This window comes from Saccoglossus kowalevskii, chromosome 12, assembly GCF_978046115.1.
Source record: "Saccoglossus kowalevskii chromosome 12, keSacKowa6.1, whole genome shotgun sequence".
In the NCBI taxonomy this organism is placed as follows: Eukaryota; Metazoa; Hemichordata; class Enteropneusta; family Harrimaniidae; genus Saccoglossus; species Saccoglossus kowalevskii.
Genome location: NC_140652.1, coordinates 30,752,741 through 30,776,126, shown reverse-complemented (window position 1 = coordinate 30,776,126; position 23,386 = coordinate 30,752,741). Strand labels below are relative to the sequence as shown.

Genomic DNA, 23,386 nt, shown 5'->3' with positions numbered 1-23,386 from the left:
TTGCATATGGCTAACGTATCTGCACTTACATGGGACATCCGTTGATGTCACAACGCATTTAAACGATACCAACTGTTCACAATTATCAAAATTAGTCATTCTAGTGTATTTTATTTTCTACAAGAAACACGCACAACTCAATTCGATCAATCTGCATGGCAAGTGCTCTGGAGGGTACACATTATATTACTATATTACTTATATATTAAGCACAACATCGTTTTTCCTCAATCTTGAGAAATACAAAGGAAATAGGAGAATGATTGACGCAAGTAGAACAACCAAACGGCGCAGTTACTAAACTACAATGCAGAATGCGTTACTCCGTATTCAGGGGCTAGGAGCTTATCTTCAATACAGGTCTAATTATATACATCTCTGGTAGCACCATCTTGAATTTACAAGGTGAATGTTTCGGCGAAGCACTCCACTATCACCTTGAAGTATTTCATTCGGAATATGTGTATGTGACAATGCCCTCACAGTTTGGAATCAGTTTACCAACAGCCAATCATATTGCTTCTTTCATCAACGCGCTTGTCCAAGCTATCAACATTGTCGGGGCGGAGCTATGTCACAAGACGCTTTAAAGACGCGCACCATTCTACCATTTCTATGGGCTCTGCCCGAGCTGCTGTGGTCGGTCGAAAAGCCGTTGAAAATAGCTGAAATCGAAAAAACAGCACAAACTTAACTTTACAAAAATCCTAAACAACCAAATTTAAATATGTTGCATATGCAGGGTAATCTTGTTACACGGTTCAGGGGGTGTCAACAACCATCCCAACGTACTGTTTACTGAGAGTTTTTGGCCTTTGTTTTCACCATGTTGGTTGCCAGGCGGTGAAAATGCTCGCACAGTGGAAGCTGTGTTGGCTTGCAGTGGATGTCGCGGCAATACAATATTCGGACAAAAGTCGTTTAGGGTACTTAGTTCCGAGTCTGATGTGTTCGTTTTTAGTCGCACTGGAAATGGTAAATCATTATGTTATTATGCTTTACCAGCCACGCGACCATCGAGCGTGGTAATAGTGTTGGGCCACTGTTGAGTATTATAGAAAAGTAGGTGTTATACCTCAAAGCTCACGGTGTCACTGCAACATATATTGACAGAAAGGAAGCCGAAGATAAAGAGATCAGAAATACAAAGCCCCAAGCGCTTTTTGGTAGTCATTGTAACAAAACTTTCTATTGGTCGGTAAACTTTCTATCGCGCAACCACGTGACATACACGGTTATGAATATAATTACCGCACGGTGTTGTGGAGGGAGGAATGTTCGAACGGAGCAACACCGTGCAGGCGGACGAAGGGTAGCACGCTTATCTTATAAGACTTCTCCCTTCAGCTTGTCCAATACCACGTGATTGGGATCGCTTGGTGAAGGTATGTCACTATAACTGAGGCAGTGCAGGGAAGGAAATATACCGATAACGAATACAATAAATCAAAACAACACACTATATAAGGTTTCCTTCACTTTAATAAATAAATAGACGGGATGCTAGTCACTGGAACCAGCAAGGAATGGAGCTATGTAGTAAACAAATAAAGCTTAGGACTTGATCGATGCTGCAAGGAACACTGCACTCTCCGGTGAATAATAATGTACAATGTTGCGTACCTTCGTAGCTGCACTACAATTTAAACTAGTGCTCTGTGTCCAGGGAGTATCGGCAACTGCACTGCTCTCTTCTGCTACTGGTAGCACCGGTACAATGGGAGCATTTCGGGCGGTTATCGTCAGTGGTTCCTGTTGATCAGCAGGGATTACTGCACAACACGTCTGCATATATACCTTTACAGGCTACAGCTCATTGGAGCCAGGAATCAGCATCACAGGCTGTTACAGGATCAAATCAGGTCACCTTCCTGACTAAAGATTTTCACACTTGTTTCAATTTAAATACTAAAACTAAAGTATGACCATCCAAACAATAAAAAGTATCCAACGAAATTATTAGTTATCTCAAAATAGCGGATAAATCAGTGTAAAGAAGATGCAAATTTTGATACCAATTTAAAGTAGGAAACTTTTCTTTTTTCATTCTCACACAACGCTGGGCTAGCACATTCCAAGGTATTTAACAATCACCACCCTACTGTGTGGGACATACCATTATACCACATGGTGGAGACATGATGTATGTATCTCAAAATCTGCAGAGAGCACAATCCATTGACTGTAATTAGCAGTTTAATTAACAGTGTGCGAGCGCGCGCGACTAAGATCGTTTTTTCAGGGGTTCTCCCTGTATTAACTATACCACATTAGAAAGTAAGTTAAAGCAATTGACGGAACAAAATTGCTGCTTAAACGTGTTTATGCATTTTTCTTCCACACAGAGAACCATGCAAGAGAAGTAGCATTAAAGGAAAGTGTTATTACAAAATTAAATCATACATTAACTGTAAAACAGGACGAATTACTACAGCAAGAACGTATCATGGAAATTCATAAAGGTAAGCGTCGTCTTTTGTGTCAGCGAACTCGATGACATAGATTGACTTTGTGATTTGTTGCTTGGTGACTTGTTTATTCAGAGTCACTGGTGAAGCTAGCGACTAAGATCTTGTTGTCAGGGTTGGTCGCGTTGTTAGCTCGTTACGATATATTCTACTCGAATATAAAAACATCCGATTTGTTAATACGGATAAATTTCCGAAAACAAAATTACTCATTAAAAGTGTTCATTATTTTTACTCCATACAGAAAACCATGCAAGAGAAGCAGCATTAAAAGAAATTGTAATTAAAAAATTAAATTATACACTAGTTACAATACAGGACGAATTAGTTCAGCAAAATCATGAAGGTGAGAACAGTATTTTAAGTCAGCGAACTCGATGACGTAGACTATCTTTGTACTAATAATTTAGTCAGAGTCGCTAGTAAAGCCAGCCAGTAGTTCCGTGTTGTGGGTCCTTTCAGTCCCGCATCTCACATGGCAATCCGTTTGCTAGGTTGACCCATAAACATGGCGTCAAACGTGAATCAGTTTATGGTGTCAGCGTTTGAAATTAACGTTCGCCTGAGTCCTTCATTGTTTGTGCTGGGCCACAAAGTTTTGTAACGTCGTCGCCTGGTTGTACACCTACTGTTTTGAGCGAGAGCTTATATGTTGAGTATCAGTAAGGTTATAAACTATCTAGTATACCGTTTTATGTAAATTCTTCAAGAGAAATAGAAAATTAACGTAATATTAAAAACCCATATTTGCATTGTAAATATTTACGAGCTTGTGCACATAAATTGTACCACGCTTGTTCCACAAATATACAGCACGCCACTGAGTATAATTCTGCCTTTTTAACAAATGCCACTTGCGCTGACACAGTAATTTTGGACAATTGCAGTGGGACAACATGTCTTATGTCATCTATGTATTTTTGGTGATTCGTTTTCTAGATTCATTGTAGCATCCAGAATCTGCTTTCAAACCATTTCGGTTATGAAAGGGGAGATGTCAGTGAGAGCATTCAAAGTAATAATGTCGACCGACAAGTAAAAATCATCACATTTCAATGAAACTTGTGTTTGGCGCTATGGGCTTTCAATATTGATGTTATATTTCATCACAGTATCAATATATTATCTTACACGCATATTCAATTAGTGCATTGTACATTGTAGAACTCGTGGTGGAATGTTACCTAATCCAACAATAGGCTCCACTATTATGATAGCATGTCATGACGGTCAAATTTGGCTAGAGGATGGAAAGTTGACTCTATTTATTAAACCTAATAGTTTCAACGAGTTAGTCGGTTTTGACCGTGTCGAAGTAACACAAAATGCAGTCAGCCCTAAAAACAGGCTTCACCCGAGTTCCTGACTATATGGTCTACTGTGACCTGGTTGATGCCATTCGTCACGAAGGCTGCACATATTATTGATTACGTCCTATATTTGCAGAACACCATGGACATTAGTGAGAAGGTTATCTACTATATCATCAACCTACTTGTGCAATTTCTCTGAGGCAGACTGGTTTGTTGTTTAACTTACCAGGCGAATAATCCAGTAGACTCCCATATTTTAGAGTCACATTTGGTTTGGAGATATTGTAGATATATACCAAAATTTACAGTTGTGCAATAATCAAACGTACAAGTGGATTTCACTTGACTACTCAAATGTCCTACAAATTGCTGCAATGCAATTACATGCTGATTAAAAGCAACGATGATTTAAACCTTTCTTACCTCGTTTATTGGCATCATCCCTGACCACTGTGGAAGTCTTAGCAAACCTTGGCACATTTTACAGAAAACTAAACACGGCAGGACAATTCAGAGAAGGCACGTCTTTACTCTTGTAGAACCACATGCAGAACTAGAGACAATAGCCTAGCCTAGTTTAACCTCAGGTCTAACAGGTGAAACAAAGGAATCTAACTAAGATGCAGTTACTGTCACATGTGTATAACCAATCGGAGGGGAAGTTTGCACAACTAACTGTGGTGTTGAGGCTGGAGACCCTAGCTGCATGTAAGAGCCAAAATCAGGGTCGAGATTGCCAGGCAAATCGCTGTGAGAATGCTTGCGAAATTGGTGTCTTGTTCCCGAATGAGTGTGCGGCTGCACTCAGCCAGGGTAGTTCAGAATCTGACTGTTTCTCTGACATGACTGGGTGGGATACATGGCTTTATCTAACTCGCATATCTCACATAGGTTAAATGGAAGGTTGTCCGTTGTTCCGACAAGCTCACCAGTGAGTGTGTTTTCAACCATACCAACAACTGAGGCAGTATGTACATCAGGCCCGAGGTCTTGCAACTGTAGTGACTATTATGACACTTAAAACTCAACAACCACCTTAGAGCTGCATGATCAGTCTTGATGGTGAATTTCTTACCGTAAATTACTGCCAGAAGTATCTCACGAAATTCACCAATACCAGTAATTCTTTCCTTGTGACGCAATAATTCCTTTCCGCTTTACTCAGCGACCTGCTGCCATACCTTATCACCCTTTCCTTTTCATCCTGGACCTGTGATAAGACAGCACCAAAACCTGTTTCACTTGCATCCGTATCCAGCACATATTCTCCTGTTTCCTGTGAATACGCTAGTACTGGGCCAGACATCAAACACTCTTTTAATACCTGGAAAGCACTTTCACATTCTGTATCCCAGTTAAACATTCTATTTTTCTCCGGTAATCTATGCAAAGGTACTGCTATCTTGGCAAATCCTTTTACTTACCGGCGGTAGTAGGACGACGTCCCCAAGAAACTTCTTACATTCTTCACGCGTTTTGCCGTTGGCCACTCCTTTATGGCTCTCACTTTGTCTGGATCGGTCGCTACGCCATCTTTTGACACTATATGACCCGAATACATTACACTGGTTCTGCACATTTCTTTGACTTGAGTCTTAACCCGGCTACCAGCAATCTGTCAAATACTTTTTCCAAATGCTCTAACTGCTCATATACATCTCTGCCGTACATAATAATATCGTCTAAGGTCTAGGAACTACAACTTGGTTCAATAATACTGGCTTTTAGCATCTTTTATACTTCCAATGCAGGTCTCTGCATCACATGTATACGTTGATATTGTTTTCTTGACAGCAGTGTTTCTGATGCCCCAGTATCTATTAAAAATATCTTTGCAATCCACCTCCTTTGTCTGTCGCAAATATCCCGCCTGTCGCCCTAGTATAGTCATGTACGGTAGGGAGGGGTCTACTTTCCTTTTTTGGGGGTCTCTGTATCTGGTTCCTCTTGTTTCTTTTCCCCTGCTGTGTACCCTGTCCCTCCGTCTCTGCACCATTTTTACTGCTTGTTGGGGTTGCCTGGGCCTGTCTGTATTTCCGACCCAGCCCTGGTCCCTGGGGTTAGTATTGATGCATTTCCAGCGTATCCGCTTGGTGGAGTGGGGTGGTACAGTTTCTCTTTATATGCCTCCGTCCACCACATCTGTAACACTCAATTCCTATCAGGCGCCACCTTTCTGGTCCTTCTGGTCCCCACTGCATGGCTGTTCTGCTATCAGGCTTGGTTGAAATTGTCCTACCCCCATTTCTTTCATTCCTCCATTCAGCTCCATCACCTCCGAGTCACAATCAGCATTCAGCACTCTGCTAAATTTGGGGTACTGCTCAGCCAGTCTTTGTTTCTCTGACATCACGTGTGACTCAGTCTACAATGCAGCCTGTATCGCCTGGTCAAATGTTTTTGGATTTGTTCAAAATTTACCGTCTCTTATTTCTTTCTCAGGGATTGCATTTTTGAAATACTGCCTGCCCAGCCTTTCTTGGGAAGCAGGGTCCATACCTGTGTAGGTCATCTCTGTTAAATCACGTATAGCTTCACTCAATTCTTGCAAACTTTCATCTTTCTTGCGCTGCCTAAACCATAGTTCTGCCGCATAGGTATTTGCTTGCCCACTGGGACCAAATCTCTTGTCCAATCTTGCGACTAACTCTTGGTGTGATATTTCTCCACCATCTGTTTCTCGGGTCAGCACTTTCTGCGCCAAACTGGACAAACTCACTGCTAAATACCTGGACTTGTGTACCATATCCCAATTATTTACAATTGCACTTTGCTCAAAATAGGCATTGTAATCTCTCCATGGCTTTTTCCCTTTAAATTTTACTGAAATTATGTTAGGCTTTGTCACAGGGTACATGTCCCTCTGACAGAAAGCCTCCTCTCCTTTCAGTGCTTTTTCTCTGTACAACGTTAGTCTAACTACCGGCTCTGGATCCTCCTTTACCTCCTCAAATAAATCTGAGATGGGGTTTGTCAGCCATCTGCCAGTTGATTGTGCCCGGGGGTACCCAAGCCATAAGTCATCTGCTCTCTCAGCTGGTCTCCCTCTCAATGCTGATCGATAGCGAGGTGTGGCTGTATCCAGCCTCCATGGTATATCGGTTTTCTCTGCTACTGCTGATTCACTCTGCTTTCCCGCTGTAACTTTACTGCCAGTCAACAGGTCAGCTTTACTCATTTCTTGGGTCCCATAGCCAGAGGTTGGTGTCACATGTGGGAGCAGCTCCTCTGCTTTACCTTTTGGCTGCACAACCCCCTCTTTTTCAGTCTCCACTGGATCTTTAAGCTCTGCAGTATCACCAGCTGCTGCCTGTGCAAACTGTATTTCTCTTAATGTATCAACAAAAATTTGCTGATCATTTCTTTGCTCTGTATCAGCTACTGGTGCAATCTGGATACTCTCTACTGTAATCTGCTCTGCCATATCTGGATCTGCTACTGGAGTCGCCTTGAGCTGCTTTCTCTGGTTCACCTTCTCTGCACCAGTTGTATCCCACCGCTGCCAGCAATGTGACGTTAAATGCGGGGGGCCTTTATGGGGCTACACCGTATTCAGGATCGGGGAGCTTGTCTTTAATGCCGGTCTAATAGTCTTTGTCTCTGGTAGCGTGCTTATCTTATAAGTCTCCTCCCTCTCAGCTCGTCCGCTGTCACAGGGTGGGGATCGTTTGGTGAATGTATATCACCACAACTGAGACTGTGCAGAGAAAGACATATACCAGTAACGATTATAAAAAAATTAACACAACACAATATATACGGTTTCCTGTACATTAATAAACAAAGAACAAGGATGCTGGTCACTGGAACCAGCAAGGAGGGAGATACACTGTAAAATAAAATAAATTAGAGACGTGATCGATGCTGCAGGGAACACTCCACTCTCCATTGGACAGCAATGTGCAATGTTGCGTTCCTTCGTATATGGCACAATGTCGAAGCAGCTGCACTACAATTTAAACTCGTGCTCTGTGTCCAGGGAGTATCGGCAACTGCACTGCTATCTGCTGCTACTGGTAGCACTGGTACAACGGGAGTAGTTCAGGCAGTGAGCTTCAATGGTTCCTGTTGATCAGCAGGGATTACTGCACAGCACGTCTGCATATGTATCCCTGTATAGGATACAGCTCACTGGAGTCAGGAATCAGCATCACAAGATGTTACAGGATCAAGTCAGGTCACCTTCCTGACTAATAATTTTCCCTTATGTCTCAACTTAAATACCCTAGCTAATTTATGGCCATGCAAATAATAAAATGTATATAACGAAATGATTGGTTATCTCGAAATAGCCGACAAATCAGTGTACAGAGGATGCCAATTTTGGTATTTCACAATCACCATGTCACTGTCTGAGCCATACCATTATGGCACAGGGAGAACCAAGATGTATGTATCTCAAATTCTGCTGACAACACAATCCAGTGACTGTGTCAGCAGTCTTAAAAATAAACATGTGCAATGGGTTGTTGCAAAGTATCCAAACATGTGCGCTTTTCATTCGCACAGCCAGGGCTCTGTACTTTTAACTTACAATTTATGTCACAATACAGTTTGTGGTAGTCTATGTCAAATAGTCGTGGTCACAAATGATCATGAAGATTAATCATGATCACATACTTCATAGACATTACAACATTACATTAATGGGCTAAGACTATAAATCATTTCCATGCCCTAGACATGGCTACATCCGAAGTCATCATTTTGCCATTCTTGCAATTTCATTATTGCTGGCTGCATAGACCAAGTGGCCGTAAAGGACCGGTATGTTAGGTAATTCTTACTAGTCGCACCGTGCATGTGCACATCACACAAATTATATGAGTTCATATGTCATAGGCCTAGTAAATCGCTGTCATTTATGTACGATGCGATTTATTTTTGGCCATTTAGGCCCATTTAGATTCCCTGATTCGTGATATCGTGCGCCAATAAATCCTGAAAATCGCCTTTGCTAAGCGATGAGTCGTTTAGTTCAAAACACTGAATGATCATAGCATGGTGTGCAACGTTTTATAAGTAAAGCAATATTTAAGAATATATTAAAATGTGTGGAAAAGGGCAAGAGCTCTTACCTTTAGTACAATGTATGTACGGCGTTCTAGGATCACCGGCAAAATAATCTACGTCATCGAAAGATGTGTGTACGTGTATTGTAGACAATTTTCATGACGCTGCATTGCATGCGTAGATTCGACGTCACGATTTTAGTATATCAATTTTACTCCGCTTTTTTTCAACAAATAATTCACTTTTTTCTCCTGGGAAAACGTCGTCAATCTTATTTTATTAACCTGAACTTGGTCCTTGGTTCATTTCTGGCACCAAAAATTGATTTTCGACTCAGTCCTAATTACGCGTTTAGGAATGACCTGTTGATCCGAAATTGACCTCGCATGAAATACTCGGGATTATTGCGTCAAGCCAATATGGGCCAATCCCGAGGTCTACATTGTAGATCCTGGGGATTTACTCCGAGATTGTTTACAGGGCTTCTACCAACTTTTTCAAAGCAAGCCCACACTGTACATAATCGATGACTTTTCAGTCCCAAAGGCACTATCTGTCTAAGCTGGCCTTCTCAGGCCGGCACTCAGAAGCTGTTAAAATATTATAGGTGAACCCTGGAAAAATCCGATTGACATGGACACATTTGCCAATGACACTCAAAATAAATCACTAATTAAAAATATTAATAATGATGTTGAAAATAATGAAACCAATAACGTGAGTACTGTGAATAAAAAACACAAGTTGTACATGCAAACAATAACGAGAATGAATTTCCTGATTCTCAAAAGCAACTAAATAGAATGAATACGACCAACGTAGTAACTGATGATTTGTCAATGTAGGATGGCATAAATACCATTGAGGAGTCGGTACTAAGCTGGTTCTTGTCCTTCACTCAGTCTGCTGGAGAGGTTGCTTTTGCCATTTCAGGTTCTCCTTTTTTTGCTTCTGTTGTGGCCTCAAACTCTGGTCCAGTCCCACAATTTATTTATGTTTTTTACATCAAATTTGATGAATATGGTAGCCCCCCCCCCGATGACGGGGATGATGAAAGTCTATTTCATTAGACAAAACTGATATATCTCAAATGAGTACTAGTGATTCAGCTAAAGACAAACTGTTAGATCAAGCGTCGGTTTTTGCTTTCATTAAAAAGTCATATAACAAACGAAATAATTGTTGAATTAACACAAGTTTTTTTGTTCCGACCTTGCTTTACTTATCAGGTCTATCATTTATGTTAAAAAAATTTCGAGATGTCAATCAAAGATGTAGCACGTGTTATACGCCTGCTCTCTAGACTTAAGTTTCACTATAAACAAAATTAAAAAACAATAAGATTGCTATAAGCGCACATGAAAAATCGGACAAAGACTTACTAAACATACGTCGTGGTCTACCTTGCAAGCAAGGAGGTGGAAAACAAAAGCATCAATTGCTTCGATCTTGCATATCATTATGGATTGGTTTGTTTTATTCTGTCTTTGTTTGTTTGTTCATGGATAATGTTTCCTATGTTACATGGAATATCCGAGGCTGCCGGGATTCTCTTAGGAGATACCAAATGTGTCATATCCTAAAATCCTGTTATAGCAGTGATTTTATTTTTTACAGGATACGCACACAATTGCTTCTGATGAGTATACTTGGAAAGTTGTATGGCGCACGCCTGCGTTCTTTTCTCATGAAAGCACACATGTTTCTGGTGTTACAATTTTGTTTCATCCAAATAAAAATATAAATGTTCTCAACATGACCAACGCCGTCCCTGGTCGTCTGCGTCACTTGCACGTAGAAATTGGTGGTTCTCGGTTTCACTTGGTCAACATATATGCTCCCACTGTGGGTGTGGTGCGTGTTGCTTTCTTTGCCTCACTAAAACATTTGTTAAACGGGCTTGGGTCTGACCCTATCACCATGGGGGAGATTTCAACTGTACGCTAAACGCCAATGTGGACAAGTTTGACAATGGCGAACCTCACCAACCATCATCTGCCTTGCTTCTCGATAACACTAAACGATTTAAACTCATTGACTCACGGCGTCACGTTAATCAAGCAGTTTTCATGGTCACGCAATCAGTCGAAATCACGACTCGATACTTATTATATTTCAAAGTCACGGGGATAAAGCATGCTTCCATAAAACACCACTTTGACTTCTCAGACCACGCTCCCGTTATTATAAACTTGTCATTCACAAAAATATATAATCGAAATCCTGTCTGGATATTTAACACAAGTCTGTTATACGATGTTGAATATTGTGAAATTTTATACTGGCTCCATTGGCGGAAGCAGAAATCGCGATTCACTCATATTGAAACATGGTGGAAAACTAACATGAAAGAAGTAACAAAACAATATACCGCGAAGCTATGCAACAACTATAGAAAAAAATGAGCTTTGTCGGGAAATAACTAAATTGAAAATGACATTTACAATAATCCATCGCTACAGAAAAAACTCACTGCAAAACAGACACTGTTAAATGAATTTATTAAAACTGAATCTAAGGGTGCTGCAATTAGGACCAGACATAAAGTGAGATACATAATGAGAACGATGCGCCTACACCATTTTTTTAATGTTGAGAAACGTTGAGGCAGCAAACAAATCATGACACAACATGAAAGACCAGATAGGTCAATCATAGAGTCACATGTTGTTCTGAGGAGCATTGTTAAAGAATTTTATTCTAACTTATTTATACCAAATCGTATCTTTCTTGATTCACAAAACACCATACTTGAAGTTTTTCCTCAACTATCTGTCACCTCAAAAGAATGTTGTGATGCCTGTTTACTTTTGACGAACTGTCAAAACGGGTCAAACTTTTAGCAACCGGTAAGTCGTCTGGTGTTGACGGGCTTCTATGCGATTTTTATAAACACTTCTGGACCATTTTTAGTCAGGATATTTTTGTGGTATTTTCAGCCTCAATCGATGATGGACTACTTCCGTTATCGTGCCGCAGGGCGATTATAACACTGCTTCCTAATAAAAGGGTAACAATAATCTCCTAAACAATTGGCTGTCGGTCAGTCTTTTGTGCTCGGATTATATAATCTTGAGTGAAACTATCTCTCTGAGACTAAAACATGCACTTCCCGAAATAATACATATAGACCAATCTTACTGCGTATCCGGTAGACAAATATTTGGCAATATTAATCTTGTGCGTGATGTTATTTCATACTCAAATCTCACCAATATACTACTTGCAGTCGTCGCCTTGGATCAACAAAAGACTTTTGATCGTTCACCATGATTATTTATTCAAATCACTGCAGTCATTCGGTTTTGGCGGAAATTATATTAAATACATTCGTTTTATTCTGACACACAAAGTGCGGTAAGGGTGAATGACACCCTCACAAGTCCTGTTAGTTTTCTTCGAGGTCGGCGCCAAGGATGCTCTCTGTCTGGCCAGTTGTACATCATTGTCGTAGGACCATTTCTACATAATACAGGTCATTGAAAATGACACAGTCCCAGTTAAATTTTTGAAAGTACTCTTTGTGCTCGTCATACATGTATTAAAGTGGTGGGGCTGTCGCAAGCGTGTCCTTGGAACTTGAGTTCTAAGTGGCGTATACAACAGATTGTTTATTTACATCAAAACACGTGTTCCGTGTAGTAATAATATGGTCATAAATAAAAACAGCCTTTGATCTGATTATGAAACACACTGATACGTATGATGTATGTATGTGCCAAATACAAATGAAAATATGTTATCCAATTGCGAAATAAATCGTCATGGACATGTGTCCTAACATGTATAATCCATGTACCAAGTTTGAACGAAAACTGACAAAGCACGTCCAAAATACAACATTTTCAAAAAACAAGATGGCTGCCAGTCGGCCATTTTGAATCGAATCGCTAAACTACTGCATGTGGATATGTCCCACATAAAGTACTAGGCACATGCAAAAATGAACGAAATCGGTCCCAGGGATTCTGAGATATGACTCTGGACGGACGCACGGACGCACGGACGGAGACCGAATTATAGGTCCCCGTTTTCGGAATTCGTCCGAACGGGGACTAATAAGAACTAGTCAAATTCAAAGTATTAAAATACAAAACTCCAGTGATAAGCGAATTCTCCTTTCAGCATACGCTGGTGACATTAGCTTTTTTAAGTCACTGGTTAAGAGTTTATGAAAATGCAAGTAATGCTTGCATAAACTATATCAATTCCCAGGGTCTATGGGTTGGTAGCTGGAAATCGCGCACGGATACACCACTTAATAATAGCTGGAATATTGAAGGTTTAAAGGTTCTCGGCGTGTATATTGGAAATAATTCAGCGATAAACCTGGATAGACGTGGTCAACAATATCAAAGCCAAACGTTAATGGTGGGAAAAGATTTGCACCCTTGATAAATAAATTTGTTTTCTTATGTCCGCCCAACAAAATCACTGATGAGCTGTTTCTAAACTTTTTTTGGAATGATAAATAAATTGTTTATCTAACAGTCAGGAAGGGTGGCCAAAAAATGATTGACCTCCATACTCGCATATCTTGTTACCGCCTAAATTACATTCAACAATATTTGTACTCCGGTCTTAACCACCCCTGCTTCACTCTCACTAATTATTACCTGCAACAGATACAACAAATTAATTATGACAAACAAATATTTGTAATTATCCCTCCAGAAATTACCACTGATACCCGAATGCATATGGAATTCAGTACCAATAGTCAGAATTGTAGGCCAGACACTTTTACCAAGATCTGAACCCCTTTTTCAAAACCTGCTCATTTTGCATCATTTACAAATAGCACCATTAGAACTGGTGCACTTCAAATAAGCCGGAATTACAAAGATTGGAGACTTGGTTGATGACAGTGGCTGGTTAGAACCGAATACATTCACGAGCTTGTGCCAATATATTCAAGCGAATTTTAAATATGACTCTTGATGTGGTAAAAAGAGCAATTCCGTTAGAATGGAAACATTCTCTTAATGGCGGACCTAAGCCGGACGATTATATATAAATCTGATGACCAGGCAGTGCCATTAAATTATTCTTTATATAAACTTGAAAAGGGTTCACTCTATCACGAAAATCCTACATTCGTAATTCTGACAAATGTCCATACTGCAATGATAAAGATGATTTGTTGCACATTTTTCTAGAGTGCCCTAGGCTGCTACATTTGTTTAATGCACTCAATGATGTAATCTCAGTATTGCTTTAAATATATCATATTTCTATTCACTGGTACTGCCTTGGCCCACCCAGACAAAAACCGTACTTAATCTGTATATCGACTACTATGCTACCTGCTAAATACCGCTAAAGTAGCCCATCACATCACACGGTATAACTAGTTAAAAGAAATGGAGCCAACCGCTGTACTACAGTGCTTCAAAACAAGAGTAAGGAGAAGAATAACGCCTGAATTCAAGTTTCACCTACTGCATAACTCCATTGAAAAGTTCAAGATGAAGTTCTGCGAAAACAGCGACATCGCTGACGTAGTAGACGACCGTCTTCTGTTCGCTGATACAATAACGTAACGACTACCTGTAAATTTTACCATATGAACAACACTTATGAACTATATTTTTATATCGCACTACGTCTTCTTTTTAAACTTTATCTTCAATAATGAACTGATCAAACTTTGAATCCATTATCACTGTTTGCAGCTATGTCTGAGAGCGAGTATGCAAGAGCAAGCTTGGGACTGTGTTTTCTTTTACGAAAACCAAATTGAGTGTTTATCATTGTATGTTTTTTTCTTAATAGTCAATAAATTGTTTATTTACAAGCGATTCAATAATTTGGCAAAAACTGGAAAATGGAAATTGGACGATAATTACTAACATTTGTTATCGAACCTTTTCTGAAGATCGGGGTAATTTGTGCGATCTTGAGATGACGTCTACAGCATGGATAACTTATTTGGGGTGAATATGTTCATGTCCAGGCGACTTAAGGTAGCGGGACTATTATTTGCATACTTGTTTTCATCTTCTAATTGTGACTAAATGACTACAAATGGACCCGGCAAAGTATATATTTTTAGAATCGCCAGACTTCAAGCTTTTCACAAGTGTATTTTGCATGCCCGTATCTGCATTCTACGACGCGTTACTCAATCAAAGGTGAAAAATTACTTTTTCTGTAAAAAAAAATAATTACGCATTTATGCTGGCGATAAGAAGTATTTTTTTTCACTTTTCCTAGTTGTCAATAGTTTGGTAAATTGAATGTGTCTGGCCAGTTTTATTCAAGCAACGCGTTTTAAAAAATAGTGTGCTGAATTTCAATTACTGTTTTAGTCACATTGCCCCCAACTCAAACCACAACTCGTTGGTAAATAATCGATGAAATAGTTTGTCTGGACACATTCAAATTCCTCTCATTGTCACCTTAAAGCTGTGAAAATTTGGTGTTAATCCGACGACAATAAGTATACGTTATTTTTTGTTAAAGACCTTGTATTTTGAAAAACATAAACTCCTAGAAAACGTCCATGAAGTCACAGCAAAGATTTTCAAGCTTGTTTATCGGCACAATCAATTTGTTTTCCCATCAAGGTCTGTTTTACCATGTGTAGGGGCATCCAAATGTGTAAGGCTATTGGAAACCAAAACAATAAAGGAATTGGATAGCTATAATTGGATAAATTCGGCATATGAAAACACCAAAATCAATGATTTTTTTCAGTGGCTGTGTGACCTTGTGTCTGACACATTCATATGCAAATGACTAATCTGTGAAACAAACAGGGGCGGAGACAAACCACTCGAATGTTTGGAAACACTCATTGTGTGTCAGATAGCTACTGATAACACATCCTAACATTGCTTTGTCTTGAGTTTATCTTTGAAACATATAGGCACACAGATTAAACCTGTGTTGTTGATTTTGGAAAACACTACTGAGGCTGCCTTGCTTCCCTTCAGAAAATATACATTTTAACCAACTTACATGACATTCTATGTTATGTTGACTTTATCATATGAAAGTTTATAGTGCATTTCATCAATTAATAAATAAATGTGAAAATCGTAATTTTCAACACAAATAATAGTCTCGCTACCTTAAGGGGATTTAGTGACTTAATTTTATTTAAAACATCTCGTTTGAAAACAGGACGAATAAAAAAGCTCTGGACATTTTCGCTTAAATATTTTCTAAAATTGTGTGCTGGGCAAGTGATATTGGCAGCGAGATTCGGTTCAATGTTGGTGAAATACGAGTTCAAACTATCTGCAATGTCTAAACTATCACTTATTGTTTTGTTTAGCGCAGCGCAATGCAGGCTCTTTTCGTTACAGTTTTATTTAGAATTTCATTGGCTTGAGGAGTTGACTTGAGTTTTGTCAACGTGTTTCTATACGTTTTATATTTATTTTTGAGTTCAGTGTTTTGTGGGTGTTTCTTCATTTTACTAAATAGGTTGTATTATGTATGAATTGATTTAATTAGAGCTTTACATATCCAAGGTTTGCGGGGACTGTTGTTTTTTTTTCATTTACATTTACCTGTATATATTCTTTAATGATATACCATGAAAAATGTCATAAAGGTTGGAATAAGCTTGATTGGGATCTAAACAATTGTACACTTGTTGTCATGGTGCCGCACTCAAATCGGCCAAGAAATCATGTTGGATGTAAATGTTGAAATCACATATCATAAATGTAGTGTCTGTTTTAAAACGTGTTTGAACTGTTGTATACTACCAATGAATGGATAGTTGTCGGAAATATTCGATGAAATAGTGCCACTGTCAATAAAGTAATATGTGATATTTGCGAGTAAGTTGTCAATGATTGTTATTTGTTAATCTGGTTGGGTAGTAATTATCTGGGAGAAATTGTATGAATTTAGAAGTGTAAGGTAATTATTGGCAGATACCGAATCTCTGGACGTATCAATGTTCACGTCACCAAGGGTTAAACAATGCAGACAAATGATGGAAACATACCTCCAAACTGTCAAGGAATTCAAGACAGGAGGTGTTGGGTTTACGGTAACTCACACCTATGATTAGTTTATTTGTTATTAATGAGCGTCTCAACAAATATTGATTCTGAGTGAACGATTTTGATTGTGTTAATACGTGTGACGTTCATAGAGCATACAATATACAGTGCTACTCCCCCGCCCTGTGAGTTATCCCGATCACAAGTAATCAAATTATTAGAAGGGGTACTATAAAGAATAGGGTTTGAGGTGGAGTTTAACCAGGTTTCTGTAATACCCATAAATAAAGGTGGGTGGTTTAAAATACTGAGAAAGGAAACGAAATCATCAAAATCCTTTGTGAGGTATCTAATATTCAGATGCAAAAAAGAAGTTGACTGTTTTGAAAAGTTTAACTGTTATAATTGATTGTTGGTAATTCATTGCGAGGTGGATGGATGGCTTGGTGTATGGCTGTACAACATGGTTGTACTTGTTATGCAATGCGTTCGATGTCATGAATCTTTGAAATACGTATGACGTTTTCCTTACAAGTATATTGCAATTCTGTGTCCATATGTACTTCCGTTGCTTTGCTTTGCGTTGTTGATTTGTTTGCTGGCGTGAGGTTTTCATTAATGAAAATAGTGTTATGTCCGAGTAATGCCATATATTTGGTAGTTTTGTTTCTTAATTGTTTTCTTGAAGCATATAATTCCTTTCTAATTGTGTGCCTGGTGAATTTGACTATACTTGGTGCTGGTTCTTGATTCTGACGGGTTGATCTGCGTGGAAGTTTGTGTGAAATGTCAATATCGGGAGGGGGGGTAAAATATACATACCTACTGCGGTCGCTACCTAGAAAACAATTTCATCTGTTTTTTTTCGTTTTCCGATTCGGGTATATGTATATTGTTGCAGGTCGCTGAGTGAATCTTGTTTTTTTGTCAATCTTGTTTTGAGCTATTTGTTCTTTTCCCTCAGTGCCGTCATTTTATCTTTGAAAAATTACTCACATAACTCACGCAAGCTTGAAGATCATTAATACTGGTTTCTAGTGTAGTTAACTTGTCTACCTTTGCTGTATTCACAGCTAGTGTTTTCACAATCTTGTCAAGCTGTGTAGTCTCAGATCATTTCTCTTCATTGTTCATTTTGTTTACATTTTATGCACAGTTGAATGTCGCCTCGTTGTACCACGCGTTCTACCACAATCCATGCACTTCATTCTCGTAACTATTACAAACAATGTTTGCGCTAATATGGAGATCTCTATAACATTGCAGGAGAAATAAGATTTAGATGATACTACTAATAAGGAGAAAACGATAAACCTAAAAAACATGTCAAACAAAAATAAAACTGATAATATTGTCAGTAACACCGATCAAAAACAAATCGGCAACACTCACACGTATACTGTTAATTGTGATGCAAATGACGCAATTGCAACAATAAAAGTGACACGCGTAATGCTGATTCTTATGTGAATGACTTCAACCACAGCAATGAAACTGATACACAATCTGATTGTTTGACTACTGATCATGATATTTTAATGTCTGTTGATGTTAATGTCTGGTTATATCTGTACTGGTTAGAAGAGGGTTCAACCCCTCGTTATTTCTCTGGGCTTTCTGGAGAACCCTGTGTTTCGTGTTGCCCTCCTGACGAATCAATTGACGTTTTTGACAAAAAACGCCATGTCTTTGAATATCAGCCTGACGACATAGCGAGGTCGAGTCACTTGCCTCTGATATGTCTGATGTTTCCCAGGTGTTCCCAGATGAAAAAGAAAGAACATTTCCAGTCAGAGCCTTTATAGAGAGCTATTATAACTCAAAAAGGATCATTGAACATGCCACACAGTTCTGCCCCGATTTAAGAGTTCTTACACGCTCACTCAATCCCATACGCAAAGCACTGACTTTCCAAGGAAAGGAACAATAAGAATACAAAGAATTGCTAAACACTATATAAAAGTAAACAAATAACAATCTGGATCTTAGAGCAAACACAGCGATGAAGTACTTGACAATTACTAAGTAGTAGTACGAGTAAACTACGAAGATAAATAACGTATTTATGGTATTGAGAATGAAGAGCTCTTTGTACTATTTTGTCTACATTCTATGCTTAATATTTGTTGTTTTTCAGGAGTTACTTGGAATACATACGGATATCGAGATTCCTTTAGGAGGTATCAAAGTATCTTAAAAGTGCTCTCAACAATTTGAATAATGACCCAGTTTTCATTGGAGGCGATTTCAATTGTACTCTAAATTCTGAAAATTACAGGACAAACAGCCCAGAAACACACTTACCTTCATCCAATCTACTTTAAAATATATGTTGCTGTTCAAGCTAGTTGATAATTGGTGCAATCATAACTCTACTGCAAAACAATACACTTGGAGTAGACAAGAATGTCAATCTCGCATTGACACATTTTATATTACAAAGTTTCTACTTACCCGAATCAAATCTCCTTTCATTCAGCTTCATTTAAATTTTTCTGACCACTGCCCTGTTACACTCCATCTTTCTTTCACTTCTTATACAAATCTAAAAAAGAGAAGAGAGAGAGCGCTTCAAAAAATATCCAAATATGGTGGGATATAGGTAAACTGAAAATAAAAGTATTAACCAAACAATTTACTCCTAAGCTCTGCACTGACAACAAACAAAATAAACATTGTATGTTAAATAAAATCAGTTCTCTTTGACAGGAAGTACAATTGGACCCCATTCTGATCAACTAACTTAATGAAAAAAGAACTCTACTCGAAAACTTGAGGTCAAGAGAGCAGCAATACTGTTCCGGTACAATGTGTTAATGAGAATAATGCACCATCATTATTTTAACATCGGAACACAAAGAGAGAATAGGAAAATAATGTTACAACTAGAAAAACAAGATAGTACCATCACTAATACACCCAGTCAAATGAGACAGATCACAAGAAAATTCTACTCATACTCACCCAACCCTGTATCACTTGCCTGCCAACAAAAACTACATGCAAACCTCCCTAACGTGATAAAACCCTGAAAAGTAACTGTGTGGCCGAACTAACCTATGAAGAACTAACATCAGCAGTCAAATGCATTGCCACTGGCAAATCTCCAGGAATAGATGGTCTCCCAGCGGAATTTTACAAACACTGTTGGCCAACCTTTGGCAATGACTATTTCCAGGTTTTCCTAGCATAAATATCATCTCGTGAACTTCCATTCTCTAGTATACAAGCTATTATAACTTTCTTTCCAAAAAAGGAAATACAAACTTGTTGAAAAATTGCCGTCCTGTAAGTCAATTTTGTGCCGATTATAACATCTCGCAAAGGCACTTTCCCTTAGATTAGAACTTGCACTTCGTAACATCATTCACACTGACTAGAGTTATTGTATCTCTGGCAGACAAATATAAATCTAGTGCGTTATGTCATCACGTATGCAAACAACAACAACATCACATTGGGCAGAAAAGGCCTTCGACCGTGTACACAATGAGCACCTTCTGAAAACACTACAGGCATTTGGGTTTGGTGAGGTTTTCATCAAATATATAAAACTAATCTACACACAAACCGAATGTCTCATTCATGTTAACAGTTCCCTCACCTCACCACTTCCCTTTATGCGTGGCATACTCCATGGTCGCTCGCTGCTACTGAGCCCATATTACATAAAACTTGAACGGAAAGTTGTATACATCGTCTAATACTTCCCAATGCAGCTCAAAAACACTCGCTGCATACGCTGATGACATCAGTTACTTTCTGGAAATGTGGGAAATGGTGATTTCAATAGACTGCGGGACTGGCTAACTATTTATAAAAGTGCCTGCAATTCACGTGTTAATTATGCCACATCACGACGTCTCTGGGCTGGTAGTTGAAAGACCAGGACTGAAAACCCCTAAACATCAACTGGCACAATGTAGGCTTGAAAGTACTTGGCAATAATCCCAAATATGAGGTTAGTAACTGGTACGATACTGTGGGAAAAATAAAGTTTAAACTTGAGTAGTTTTCCAAATATGACTTACAGAGGGCGCACTCTCATATTCAATCAACTGGTTGCCTTCACAATCATACATACGCGTGTTTGTTCACCTAAGAATATAAACAACTAAATACAGCAATTTATTTTGGCAGAATCGGCATTGGTTCCCACTGAAATAGTCTACCTGGACAGGGTCTTATTCACCTCCCATCACGTATTGCCTCGTTTCATATACAATACATCCAAGGATACCTGAACCTCAGTTTCAATCATCATTGTTTCACCTTCGCAAGTCTTTTTCTTAGTAAAGTAACCAACCTGAAATACAGCAGTTATTCATTACAGATGTCTCTTTTCAAAATACACCTGAATATTATTGCAGGTTACTGAAAACTTCCTTTACTTCAATAACAAAATATTTACCAACAACGTATGATGAAGCCCGTGAGGAACCATACAATCAATACTACATCCAATCCATAATAAATCAATTACTTTCACACATTTTCGTGAGGCTGGAGTCACTATAATTGGTGACCTGGTGTCAATCGACACATTACTAGACTGTGATGAACTACAGGGCAAAATACTAATCTATTCCAAAAAGCTTCTTAACATTGCTCTATAAGGCAATCCCTGTAAAATTCAAAGAAATTATAAATAATCAAAATAGTAGTAGCACCAAAGTCACAGAAAACCCCTACTGTTTAGAACTACTGTACAGGGATGATCACAATGACACGCTCTTAAACTGTCCACCATACAGTCCCATAAAAGGTTCCATCTATTAAATTATAGTATGCACAAATAAAATATCAAAACACGAGGTCGACAAAAACATCTGGGCAGACATTCTTTCACTACAGAATGCACATCAACCCGTCTATACTGACAGCAACATCACACCAATAACCACAAAAGATGGGTATCTTCAGTGGCGCCTCTTGCACGGGGCCTATCTCACAGGAGGCTTTCTACTGAAATCCAAATTGAAAAACATTGTCCTTTCTGTAGTGAAAAGTATGAACTTGTTTATACATTTATTGAGTACATCAGATTAACCCAGCTGTTTCGTTCTCACCGAGAAGAACAACTATCACCCTCACACATCGCCTGCTGTGCTATTTGTTCAGCCCTGTTGAATCAGCAAATCACATCACACGATTAAACAAGCTGAGAAATTCTACGCAGGCTGATGCTCTGCAGTGCTTTAAATCGCGTCTCAAACGGAGAATCCGAGACGAGTTCAACTACCGCCCAGAGCCCAGTGATGCATCAATGATGCCGTAGCAGTACTCACTGGGTAGAAGCTGAAATTTTCAGACTATCTTGACAACGGTTAAGCTACCAACACCTACTGCTGAGGAGGACACGACCAAGCCCACACTGTCAAAGGAACGATTATTTACACTACTATTATTTATACTTTATCATTATCGATCAATCGTTATTTTAAATTCATGTAATGATTTAAATCAGTCATTATCATTGCCTTGCCTGTAGTGTACTGTAAACGAAGGAAAAGGTATAGTAAGGGAAAGATTTGGGCGTTATTGTTGGCGTTACTTGTGTGTGTGATAACTCAAGTAATTTTCACACGATCGGTTCAAATGTATATATGTTATAAACAAACATGGAAAGATGGCTAAGTTCGAAGTTGGTGTATTTTGCTAGCATAATTAATGAGAGATGGCTACTGATTGGTTTTCGCTTGTGGGCGCCATAACGCGAGTAATTTTTACCCGATCAGTTTAAAATTTATATACGGTATAAACAAATGTGTAAGGATAACTAAGCTCAATATTGGTGAACTTTACATTAGTAATTATTTTTTAAGTTAAAATGTAATTGTTTTTTAGTTAAAGAGAAGTAATTTTAAGTTTTGAAATTTAATCCTAATCTGTATCAGGATTTAACGAGAAAATCCATGGTGTAATAGTTGTTTCGAAATCCTTTGGAATGTTCCATTGTTGTGTGAGTATGTATACATTTTCATCCTATTGAAACCAGTGCCATCTTAAGTTCATTATAGAAAGATGCCTTTGGTTTTACTTTAGTTAATATATAACCTTTGTGTGAAGTCACTGTATGGTAATTAGATCTGTTCAAAATTTATTTTCAAACACATTTGTGAGTTTATATGTGAGCAGTAATCTTCTCAAATAGCCACATTGGGTTTATTTTGTACAACTATGTGTGTCATTCCAATTCCATTGTGTGACTTGAGTATGTTTTTCCATCTTATTATAATCGGGGCCATCTGGAGTTCATTATTAGAAAATGCCTTCTATTTATACTTTAGTTAATATTTGATCTTTGTGAGAAGTCATTGTATGGTAATTAGTCAAGGTTAATATTCAAGACCACTGTGGTTAAACATTATAAGATAGTATTCCACTGTAAGCAGTTGTACTCATTAGTAGTCCTCATTGTTCAGTGAATTACAAACTAAGTGCAAAAAGTTTTGTATAGTTGGTACTGTACAATCAGTTATATCCTATTAAGTCACGTAAGATAATTATACTATACTAAGTTGGCATATGTAGTAGTTTGTAACTGAGCAGACCAGACCATTAAGTTAACTTTGCACAATTACATAAGTGTCATTAATCGTCTGATAGGCGTTTTGCAATAATTCTT

At 38.5% G+C, this 23,386-nt stretch overlaps 1 protein-coding gene across 1 annotated transcript in view; it reads left to right on the top strand.

Moving 5' to 3' along the window:
* The first annotated feature begins 2,352 nt into the window (after positions 1 to 2,352).
* The window catches only part of LOC102808277 (serine protease 48-like), a 29,455-nt gene continuing 8,421 nt past the window's right edge, over positions 2,353 to 23,386 (top strand). Inside the window, exons 1-2 of the mRNA XM_078011724.2 lie at positions 2,353 to 2,462; positions 2,713 to 2,814. Coding sequence (XP_077867850.2) covers positions 2,447 to 2,462; positions 2,713 to 2,814 — 118 coding nt within the window. The 5' untranslated portion in view covers positions 2,353 to 2,446. The remainder of the gene's footprint in view (positions 2,463 to 2,712; positions 2,815 to 23,386) is intronic.